The sequence below is a fragment of the Laccaria bicolor genome, genomic scaffold (assembly GCF_000143565.1).
Source record: "Laccaria bicolor S238N-H82 LACBIscaffold_72 genomic scaffold, whole genome shotgun sequence".
NCBI classification, from domain to species: Eukaryota; Fungi; Basidiomycota; class Agaricomycetes; order Agaricales; family Hydnangiaceae; genus Laccaria; species Laccaria bicolor.
Genome location: NW_001889943.1, coordinates 75,845 through 87,831, shown reverse-complemented (window position 1 = coordinate 87,831; position 11,987 = coordinate 75,845). Strand labels below are relative to the sequence as shown.

Genomic DNA, 11,987 nt, shown 5'->3' with positions numbered 1-11,987 from the left:
TTAAGCGAGAAAAGCCTCGATTTCCTCATAATCCTTGAGCAAGTCAGCAACAGTCTCGTACTCAGCGTTGATGACTTCAAAAAGCTTAAGCTCTAAGTCCATGCGCTGAAGGACAGTAATGACGCGGTTGCGCAAGTCTAACTCGGTAGTACAATAATAATCCAGCGTGGGTTCGCCCAGCATGGGTTTGTCGAGTACGACTCTGGTACGCTGGGTGATAAAATCCTTGATGGAACTATCAAGCAACAAAGAGTGTCCTATGCACAGAATGATAAAGATATGACGTTAGCTTCGTGTTATTTCTATAAAAAGACTGAAAGGACGTACCACGACGACGCTGAAGGTCGGCAAGGTCAGTGGAAGACGAGGGATCAATCCGAGCCCGCTTGTTGCTAGACGATGCAACCTGACCATTCTTGATAGCGGCGGCCTTGAAGTAAATACAATGTTTAGTGTCCATGCCAGGGACAGCGGCGTAAGGAATACGCACAGTCTCTGTGCGCTTGAATGGAAACTGACAATGAATTTATGAGCATTTGCTATGTATAATAAAATGAATGCATCAGGTGGCTTACCTTGGTTGCGGCACGCTTTTTGCCCTTATCCTTGGTAGCGACCTTCGCTTCGACTTCCCCGTTGAAGAGGTTGTCGATTTTCATCTGCGCGAATGACCGAGTAAATGATTTGATAAGACCTATGAAAATTAAGAGATACGCACGGCGTCAGGACCTGAAGCGGCAGTAATGGGACCGTCAGACGCACCCATTGTGACGTCGACATTGCCAATAATCTCGATCTCGTCGCCGTCCTTGTCATCAATGACAGCCTTGGATTTCACGGCTTTACGAGGGCGAGGCTGAGCAAAAAGAACGCTTAAAATTAGAAACTCGAGAATAAAGAAAAATAACAGACCTTGGGTTTAACGTCAGCAAGGGCTGCAGCGACGTCAGCAGCACCACGCTTCTGTGCGTTTCCTGCATCTCGGATGATCTGGACCTTCTTACAGAAGTCCCAGCAGACGTTGAAGCCTACAGGATCGGTAACGGACTTGTCCAAGTCGTTGAGAGTATTGTACTCTTGGCGAACAATGAAGACAGGCTCCGACAAGTTGTGATCAGTGAAAATGGCGGGATCGCCACTGGTGACAAGAGTCCCCTAACAAGAAGCAAGACATAAGAATTAAAATGACATTCACGTATATATCATGAAAAAGCGTACGCAGAGTCCAGCGATGCTAGAAAGCATGCTGAGCAGAACAAAAGGCTGGAACGTCGGCTTCAAGCTGGCATAGGTCTTAAATGCTTCGTTGATATTGTCGCGGATGACGAGAGTAGAAGCGAGAGGTGCAGGAGGTGCCATGTTTAAGCTGGGTAAAAGTGTTGTGAATTGTGCTACAATACTTGACGACTTTTCCCGTCTTTTAACGAGTTCCACTGTTCTACACCCCTGACTATAGAATGGAGAACAATTTGACAACACGCTCATTCAGGAGTTGAGCATCATTTCAGGAGGTATCGCATATGATAATCACAGGTGCTATTAATAGAATTGCTGTCGCTTCAGACGCACTCTTCACGCTTGGCGGAACAACTGAGGACAGTTGATTTTAAAAGTAGGGGGGAGGATAGTGATCTATTATAACATATAATGTACCTTGTGAAATCAAGAAATAAACGTTTTGCGATTTTATAATTAAAGAATGAACTTAGAAATTGGTTGAAAAAGTCTCTAAGTCAGCTTAAGCGACTTCAGTCTTCTTTCACACTAGTAGAAAACAACAAGATACAAGCTTTTATTAGTCTACCTAATAAAAACTACAAGAAGTGCAAAGAAATACGATATAATGAGAGTTTGCGTGTAAAATATCGTACTGAGTCCAAAATGATATGTAGAAAAATATGAAAAGGGCCCCGCTCACCCATCGTTGGCCGGAGCCTCGTCTTCATTGTCTTCATTGTCATCGTCAGAGTCTTTGGCAGAAGGATGACCAGGGTAGATCTTCTCGAACAGAACGGCCATCTCTGCGAGATTGTCGCGAGAGTTCTTGGTGGCATCTTCATCTTCGGAATCATCGACAGGGGCGCTGAGGTTGCCAAGGAAGGACATGATGAAAGGGAAATAATGGTCGAAGTCGTCCTGCGTTTGAAAAATAGTACCAACCAAGCTCTCCTTGCCTTCGATAGCGGCGAGATCGAAGAGCGCTTGGGCAGTGCGGCGCATGTTGGTATCCTGACGATACATGAGGGAGTCGATGATTGCTTGATTCGCGCGGATGTGCTGTTGATCGAACACAGCATCTTGGATATGAGAAACGATAACTACAGAATAGAAGAAGTTAGAAAGAAAAACTCTATAAAATATAAACTCGAAGACTTACGTTCAGGAGCCAAGCGAGCAGGGCGACGTCCCAGAATGCTCCGGACTTCGGCACGACGGACTGGCTTGAGGCTGTATTCACAGCAAGTGAAATGCGCAGTTTTGCAGGGCACGCAGGGGTAACCCCAGCCTTGAAACTGGCATTTCTCCTCCTTTCGGTTCTTGCCCATGGAGCATTGAACACAAGGCTCAGGCATCTGAACAAAGAGAACTTGAGCAAATAAAAAGAGAAGAAATAATAAAATTACTTACAAAAGGCTTGTTGAAAAGATGCTCTAAGTCGGTAGGGACGTTGAACGCTCCGATAAACCGCTGATGAGGAGGAACTAAGAAAAAGAAAAAGTCTTCAGTTAGTAACTAGGAATGAACTGAGAAAAAGAAAAAGTCTTACAGAGGTGTTTCTTATCGCGCGTCAAGTCGGGGTTGATGACCTCCGGCGCTACAATAAAAACACGAAGTTAGATTTTAAAAAGGAATAAATACAATAAAAAGAGAACGTACAGTTCTTACGGGGTCGTCCACGTTTACGAGGAGGTGGATTAGCAATGAACGACTTGTCCGATTGCCCATCCTCTCCTTCTTCACTGGGGCTCCGCTTGCGTTTACTCGCCTTGGATTTCGCGCTTGGAGCAAGCATGAGAGTGTTCTTCATTTTGGCAATAGCCTTAGCGGGACGCTTGCGACGCGTGTGCATCTCGACCTTGGGAATGTTGAGACAAGGAACCTTGAGGATGACTGGCGTGTTGGCTGATGGTACCAGAGGTGGTGTCGATGTCGGCAAAATGCCAGGAGGTGGCGTAGGAGACAGGAAAAGAGGGATAGGCACATCAACGGAACCCACCCCTGGAGCACGAGAAGGTCCGGCAGCAGGAAAGCTGTGGGGCGGCGTGGGCGAAAACCGAATTAAATCGGGTGAGTCAAGAAGACCCACACGACGTTTCTAAAAAGAAATGTTAGAAATCGAATGAAAACAATGAAAGATAATAACTTATGAAGGATGGCGAAATTGGCTGGACAGATTCCTCGCGAATAGGCGATGGAGTATGGACAGGTGAAGGACTGTGTTCTGCGATCGGCAATGGGTGACAACAAACAATAGGCATAGACAGTGCCATGAAAGGATTTGCCCTAACGGGCGCATCACAAATCGCAGGAAGAACCTGAAGAAGTTCATCATTACTCAAAGGAGTAATGATGAAGTCCCCAGTAAGACAATCCTCCTAGAAATAGAGAGGTTAGCCTAGATAAAAGAAGAGATAAAAAGGAAAACTTACCTCAGAATAATATTCGTCTTCAATAGGTGCCTCGAGCATCCACTCATCCCATGCCGGATTGGCGTGATCGGTACTCAAGACAGCCCACGCATTGTAAAGCAATTTACGTACGCAAAGGTCGCCAGGAGTTTCCTGAGAGCCATCGTCGAGGGAACGGATGTAGCGAATCTATTAGAACGAATATTAGCACAAAAATAAAAAGAGAGAATGAAAAGAGACGGCGTACCATGAGTGGGTGAACAATGGCCAACAGATTGGCGATGTCTTCACCATCACAGTTAGCGAGACCCTCCTCGTCGAACAACAAGCGGGCCGAGTAAAAGACAGCACAGAGGAAAACAGAGCCATCGAAAAGGATTTGCCAGCTTGCCATGATGAAGTGAGAGGGATGCAAAAGGAAGAATGGGAACTTTGAGAAAGAAAAGATGACCGAAAAAGGGCCCTCTTTTATAGCACGAGAAAAACAAAAAGGTCGCTGTGTTCCAGAGGAACTCTGTGTCCGATTTGTTGCGGTTCCTGCAAATCTTTGAGAATCGCAGAACTTAAGAAAGCTTATTGGGCGCTTGCATCTAAAAATAGAATTTCGGAAGCTTTTGACTTGACGTGTGTGAGATGCATGCTATAACGGGAAAAACGTCGGTGTGGCGAACATTGACAACTTCAGAAAATGTCAGTGGTATGTCAGTCGTTCCTGGAAAATCTTGGTGATCCGTCGCTACAATATAAAAAATGTGTGAACCACAAGACAAAGTCCAGAGAAAGACGTCCTCAGAAGGGAATCTTGCAATGACCGAGGACGGTCAGTATTATAGTGGGGGAGATGATACGGATGAAACCATTTCACCCATATAAAATTCAATTTTAACGATTTTACCGATAAAGGTCATCTCTAATAAATACACTACATACAATTGCAATGATACAAAGAGTCAATGCGCATACCCGGCACAGTTGACTAAAAATGCAAATGCGTGGAATCTGAATAGGACAAGGCTTTGGAACTGGCAGCAGTACGCGTCGTGACATTATACTTGGATCCTATCTAAGATTCACCTACCATGAAATAGAGCACGAAGAGGTTCTAGAGTAAACACCCAACACAGGGAGAAGAATTGCATTACTACCAAAGGGTTTAGAAACACATAATGGATTTATTGTGAAAACTCATGCTTATACAAGAAATACAGAAAAGACGACATAGACGCTTAAACGGCATGTCTGAAACATTGAAACTAAACTACATCTAGGTAGTAAATGTACGAAGACTTAGCGTGGCTCACAGCCATTCAGAAAGTCATGTACGGCAGTTCCCGTGTACGCATCAAAGACTGATGTGTCTGAATGTCACAAGTACAAACATGAGAAAAAGACACATTCTATTATATGAAATATAATAAGAACCCCCTGACAATTAAGAAAGACATTTGAAAACACCTTCGGAGTGTCTCCTGACCTCCGTAATGAAAAGACGAGCCAAGACAAGGCATTTTAATTAAAACTCGGAAGCGACGGAAGGCCGAAGACTATTGGTAACGCGTACGCATGCGCATCAACGCATCAGGAAACATTAATCATTTTGTGATGTCATCTGTTAAACCGGTAAACCGGGCCATAGAAAGAAACACGCGAGATCATGCCAAGCTAAGAATAGCTACGTCGGCTAACTCCATGTACGCATCAAACACTGATGTGTTTGAAAATGAAAGACGCGACACTACAAAATCTGTAGTGTTCACAGAGATAGACTACAAAATATACCACACGTTCATTAAATTTCATATTTGTAATTCGGACCGAAGTATCCCGCATTAAAACACATGTAAAACGTAGATAGGGGTTCCTGGAGTATATAAGGAGCGCACTGGCAGGTCAAAAGGCAAGCAATCGCCCCCCCGTTGACCAGCTAGTTGCACTCCAAGTAGGAATTTAGGAGGTGGACAGTTGTAATCAATTAAAGGAGATTTCTTCGTGGTCAGAAAAGTACAGTGTGAACGAAGCCAGCGTGCTTGGGAGTCAACTTACTTGGAGACTTTTGAATAAGAGGTTTTAAAAACACAGTATCATTTAGACGAGACAGTGTACTCGTACCCTTGGTTTTGGAGTGTAGTGACATAATAGAAACTCACAGGAGTCATAAAAGTCAATTGAAGTCGTGTTTTGTGTTAATAAAAGAAACTGTGATCAAAGAACTTTGCATTTAAGAGACCAAGTTCCCAGAAAGACATATTTTGTTCTATTGAACTATTCTAAACCACACCTTATAATAAAAACCCGTTTTGAGATGAAATCTCTTGAGACTTAAACCTAAGAAGACAAAAGTGGTATTTCTTAATACCAAAGGCCCTCGAACTCGTGCACTGAGATTGTGATAGTGTGTGTGTGTGTGTGTGTGTGAGTGTTTAGGTGTTTAGGGTTTTCCCGACGTGCTTGATCCTTGTTTGCGTGTTTTGCACTTTCACGGTCATCCCCGTGCAACGCATATCAACCCCCGCTGCCAACTTGAACTTATGCATGTGCATGTGGTGGACTTCAAATATTCTGAGCTCCATGTCGGAGTTTTCTAATTTCGGTCACAATTCGTCATGATTTGTTGTGCGCGTCACAATTTCGATTGCCGTCACAAGTTAGTGTGACCAAAGAGTTTTTGGTTACAATTGTGATTACGATGCGAGTTGTAACCAATATTGGAACCACGTTCCAACTCAGCGATAAGATTACAACGATAACGATACGTGATAACGGACCACTAAAAGTATTAATGCTGACCTTTGTTTTTGTAGTACCTTATTGTAGTCACTTTTGTAATTCATTAGTCTTGTTATTGTAGTGTTTCTTGTTATTGTAGTGTTTCTAGTAAATTTGTAGTTAGTAATTATTGCGCTGTCCAGGATTTGAACTTATGACTTACCTGATTAGTGTTATTTGAAACCTTTCCTACATTGTCCATAGTAACCACTAGGTTATTGCTCGATATATAGACAATCCCCTTGGTTCAACTTGACAGAGTGGCCGCTGGTTCCCACCAGTCCCAATGCATCACCACAGGCGCTCACCACGATTCGCTCCTTCTTCCCTGTCCCCATCCTCGCTGAGAGGCTCCACCTCATTGTCAGGCCCTCCCTCGCTCAATCCCGGTCCTTTGACCCCCACATCCGCCTTCTCCCCCTGGATCGGACCGAAGTCGAGCGCGATCTGCAACAGGTGAGGACGTCGCATACTCATGGGAAACCAACAGATCACTCTGGTCAACTGGCTCGTACACGCACCTTCATCACCTTGGGGATGACTTTGATTTGAGCACTAATCCCCCCCATCGAAATCTAAGTACCGAAATACGAAGAGGATTCGGCACTCCCCACGGAATCGATTCTGGGCAGGCGTTCACTCAAGCTGTTGAGGAGAGGCATAACCTCGATGAGATGATGGTAGGACATGGGACTAAGCATTCAGATGCCGCACGTCTAAATGTTGCTCGGAGCAGCCTAGCAGGCCACACAATGCACCCGTACGTGTTTCTCTTCTCCGTAGTCGCGTTCTTTGTGTTATGACGCCACTCATGATCCAGGTTGTATCGCTCGGAACGTACTGGGTATCAACTGCCGGCCTCACTCTTGGATGTGTCTCGACGACGATTCATTCATTTCAAACTCCTGATACGCGATATATTGATTGGTATGAGCCATTTATTCAACACACCCATACCGCCCCCTCCAAAAACAAATGGAGAAAAGAAAAGCACCCTTTGAGAGACCGGGACCAAGTAGACGGAGGAATTTGCTTGATGAGGGTCTCAGAGGCAAGGAAAGCATTGTATTTCTTGGTGAGTTCCTTGACAAGTTTCTCATTATTGTACTTTTATTCTTTATCATCTCAGGCGACATTGTCACCACCTTATATCTTCACTGTTGGTACTCGTCACTTTTTCTTAGACTTGTACTGTAGATCTTGATGCATAGAATCACACCACTGCAAAGATGAAATACCAACGAGATACTGATGAAACACGTTACGCACGAAAAAGTAGGTACGAACTACATACCAACAATAATAAAGAATGAGTGCACCTCAAACACGACGGCTCCTGCGAGTTGCTGCAGGCACTGCTGCCGCCATCTCCGTTACAGCTGCCACCGTTGCCAATTCCGTGGCAGCCTGAGGTGCCTGTGCCTTCTTCTTCCCCTTCCTAGCATTAGCGGGTCGTGCGACCTCTTGAACGACAGGTTGTGAGGGTCCAGACGTCATGGGTTGATTTGGAGGCTCATGTGAGGAACCTGTCCTGTTGACTGTCGAGGTGGCGCAGCGCTCTGCGTGAGCACCAGAGTGGCTGGCTTGGCCTGGGGCGCTGGTGCTCGGAGTGAGGGCGAGCCTGGTGAATGCTTCCTTGAGGCCACTGCTGTTGTCGTCATTGTTTGGAGTCACTGTGTTATTGTCCATTTGCACCTTAAAGATGATGTCGTTGTAGAATTTGAGTAATGCCTTGTGGTACGGTGTGCCTGCCTTTGCCTGAATAAACTCGCGGTACAAATTGAAGTCCTTTTGATAGTCGATGCCCGAACGAGCACCTTTCCCTGCTGCATCGAACTCTGTGTCGGGGGAAAATGCCGCCCGAACCTATGGTAAGACCGAAAACTGAATTAATGTCCAAGAATTTGAATTGAAATTGATGTTTACCAAAATCACGATCGTCGCAATGCCACCTTCAGTGATGGTTAACACTTTCCCCAGTTTGGCGTATGTCTTTGGTTTGGCGTAAGTTTTATTCCAGGAGATGGAAGCTGCACCTTGCAGGAGGCCCTTCAGCACCTTAGTTGATGGTGAGCAAAGACCCTCGCGAGATTTAAACAATGGCTTACCAATGCTAGCTCTTGCGACATGAACAACATAGTCATATCGGTTTGACGGTTGGGGAATAGAATCGGCGCGTACTTTGTATACTTCTTGCGTGCAAGGTCTGACTCTGGCTTCAACAGTGCGTTGAATTCTTGGATTTCCGAGCGATCAAAGTTGGCTTTGAGGCGGGATGCGATTTGTGGGATTGAGCCAAAGATAACAGGGAGAATTTTTGACCGTAGATCGGACATCACGGTGCGTAAAAAGCTCTTGCCTGCTTTCGTGAACTGATTGATGAATATCAGCAAACTACAATGACACTGAAAAGGAAAACCACAACTCACAATGTGTTCAAACTGGCGATACTCCTGCATAGCAGCATGGAGGTGGGGGGGAACAACCTCATACACCTCTGCTAAAAGACATGCATGCATTGCAACATCAGATCGGTAGCGTTCGGAATCGCTTGATGCTACATTTGGCCGTGTCGATGCCACGAGGTGGCCTTCCAACTTCATTGGGAAGAAGGGGTTATTCATGAGCGCGAATCGACGTCCAAGATGGCTGATCATTTCACGGTGGTCCTCGATGCTTTTGGGAAGGTCGCTTTGTCCACTGGGTTGCTTCCTGCTGCGTTTAGGTTGCTGGGCCTTGAGCGCGGCGATGGTCGCAGCCTGCTCTTTGACAAGCTTTGTAAGGCTCCCCAATTGAAGCTGTGCAGCCTTCAAAGCCTAAATTCATGTTAGTGCCCAGGTTCTCAAAGTCTAAGTAAGTATGAATAACTTACATCCTCGTAGTCCTCATAGGTCGGATGTTCCCCAACTGCTGGAATCTCAATGGCAGCAGTTGCTCCATCAACGTCGTCATCATTTGAGGTGGTTCCCGTGATGTCATCAAACCCGGCAAACTCTTCGCCCTCGTCGCTGTAAATGGTGTCAAGGCCACTGGGAGGTTGAAAATGACGCGGCATGATGGGAATTCCACGAAGAACTCTGACCTTGCTCTTGGTGTTTTTATTACACAACAAATCCACATGTAAAAACCCTGGCCACATTGTGATGGGGTCGACGGTAACATACATAATGCACAGTGCTTGCAATCTCACTCATCCCTGAAAATGCCAATACTCCCTGATCATCTTTAAGTAATTGAACACTGGCAAGAATCTGAATATATTTTGAGTAATCATGGCTGAACTTGTAAGTTCTCGTCTCAAAAGATCTTGTGACATATCTCATTAGCGTATTATAGGCAGAAAACATCTAAACCACACATACTAAGATGTTTTGGTGCCGCCATGGCCTTTGCGAGCGTGCGCCGATCAAGTGCCAGCAATTCCGCTGTGGAATCAAATATCAAAATAGAGTTAGGGACTGTAAACAATCACGCACCTTCTTCTTTGGCTTTACTGTCCCTCAGCTCCTTCCCAACATCTTGTTGATCTACCCTTTCGTTTTCCCGCCGTTTCTGACAAGCTTTTATGTGCGATCTGATTCCGTAGGGGCTGAACCCATGCCCACAGAACTCACATAGAACCTTTTCTGTTGCCTTGGCTTGCTTTTGTGTTTCCATTTGGCCAGATAAGATGACGAGAGCGAGACATTCACAACGTAAATGCTCCACAGACACGCCGTGAGGTTGGGAGAGAGGAATGGGAGCAAATGGGAGGTAATCAGGTCGCTATCAACAAGACGTCCGAGTCAATGATCCATCATTACGCGGATACAATTCCCGATACAATCACATTGTAACTGATCCGGTCCATCAATTCTCAGTTATAACCAAACTAGGACCCTTTCAACGCCTCGATCCGATGGCAATCTATTGCAACTCAGGTTCAAACCAGTTACCTTGCTTGTCAAGGTCTATTTCCACGGTCATAATTATGTAAGCCGTCGTACTGTCCCCCAAGGTCATATATCGCTTTTATTTCAGCCGAAGCGTTAGAGACCGCTCTAGACTGGCTGCCAAACACAACCAAGCCAATCCGTCGTACTGGCCCCCAAGATCATATATCACTTTTATTTCAGCCGAAACGTTAGAGACCGCTCTAGACTGCCGCCAAACCTAACGGCGCAAATTTGCCATCCCCAGTTGCTGAGAGATTTCTGTGATACTTACTCAATCTATTGTCTTCAACAAATCTGCTCAAATTCTTCAACTTATACAATACTACTTACTAGTAACAATACTGACCAAAAGATGATAGATGCCTGCTACGTAAGTAGTGGGTCACACTTTTTTTGTAAATACAAGCTTCAGACCCATCCACTTTCATTGGCTGCGAGGAGCGAACCGCGTAAGTGGTTCGGCGACAAGCAGCCAATAAAAGATCACAAACTTACTCTCATTTTTAATCGCCATAGTGGGCTTCAAAGCGCCCGCAGGGGCGCTACAGTGATTATTATTATTTATTTTGCATGAAATACAAGCAAGGTTTTTGTTGACATTGGAACAATGTCAAACTCTAGTGTTGAAACTCAGTCATAATGCGAGCCGGTTGTGACCGGCTAAAGAAATCTCCGACACGCTTCTTGTGGAAACAAGGTTTCTACGCAAGCACTTTGGAAACCCTGGGTTGTTCAGGGGAAACCAGGGTTTCTGGATAGTTTAATCCCCATGTTTCTACTACGACATTTGTACCTCCAGAACCGACGTCGAGGGCGGTTTACTAGCCCACTGAATCTCCAGCCCGCCCATGCTCTGCATTGACACTGTCGTATCGATCAGCACATGTTGCATGTTCAACACACATTCTAGGCCGACACAGCGTCGCCAATCGTTCACTTCAACAACAAGATCCAACGTATTCAATTTTTCCATGATCTTGCAAACCTCTCGCGCCGTCTAATCAATGTCGAGGCCTTCACTCTCACTGTGAACGAGATGCCTTCGTCTTACCCTTCGAAACTTCAAGTTCTGATTGTGTAGAGACGTGCTGTTCTTTGCCTCCGATTTCTCGATGACAAGCTAACGGGTTGCGTTTCATAAGCTTGATGACATGGCAGTCGGGCCTTTCCTCCAAAGCATCAACGTCATACTTGCGAGAATGCTGTCCGACGTCTGCCGGAGCTGATGAGCCAACATCGATGTGAGAGGTACTTGTATATCGTTCGTCGTGATTACCCATCAGACTAACCAAGCTCTTAGCGGCGACAGGCAGCAAAACGCCCAGTGCGCAGAGGATAAACATCACCGTGTACATTTCAGAGAGTGCGAATGGAGGAGGGCCATAACAGCCCGAACTACGAGGAGCAGTTCTGTCGAAGGGGGTGATCGTGTATAGGGTAGTATATAGACGTAGGCACTACTTTTCGTAAAGTAATGACGAGGATACCAGTCAGAAAGGAGACCGGACGGAATGGTGCAATGGGTCGTGACAGAAGAGCAGTGTACGTTTGAACTCTTGAAGGGGTACCTTACTTCCCCAACATCTCCCAAACCCCAAGTCCAAACGCTCCTCGACCTCCCAATCAAGATCAAGGTCAAACACATCCTCACAATCAC

The 11,987-nt window shown here is 45.5% G+C and overlaps 2 protein-coding genes across 2 annotated transcripts; both read right to left on the bottom strand.

The window, feature by feature from the left end:
• On the bottom strand, positions 1-4,023 carry LACBIDRAFT_334915 (uncharacterized protein; the record flags this gene model as incomplete). Its single annotated transcript, XM_001889742.1, has 15 exons — positions 1-257; positions 328-514; positions 576-659; positions 719-856; positions 913-1,155; positions 1,219-1,450; positions 1,570-1,632; positions 1,919-2,318; positions 2,378-2,573; positions 2,629-2,702; positions 2,768-2,815; positions 2,878-3,316; positions 3,471-3,536; positions 3,651-3,818; positions 3,877-4,023. 15 exons carry the CDS (start codon positions 4,021-4,023, stop codon positions 1-3), a joined length of 2,742 nt encoding a protein of 913 aa, XP_001889777.1.
• Positions 4,024-7,565: 3,542 nt separating this feature from the next.
• Positions 7,566-11,685, bottom strand: LACBIDRAFT_334914 (uncharacterized protein; the record flags this gene model as incomplete). Its single annotated transcript, XM_001889741.1, has 15 exons — positions 7,566-7,616; positions 7,665-7,681; positions 7,724-8,261; positions 8,322-8,453; positions 8,504-8,767; positions 8,825-9,211; positions 9,268-9,483; positions 9,560-9,591; positions 9,758-9,820; positions 9,872-9,955; positions 10,010-10,160; positions 10,661-10,671; positions 10,826-10,872; positions 11,137-11,194; positions 11,382-11,685. 15 exons carry the CDS (start codon positions 11,683-11,685, stop codon positions 7,566-7,568), a joined length of 2,355 nt encoding a protein of 784 aa, XP_001889776.1.
• Positions 11,686-11,987: the final 302 nt, after the last annotated feature.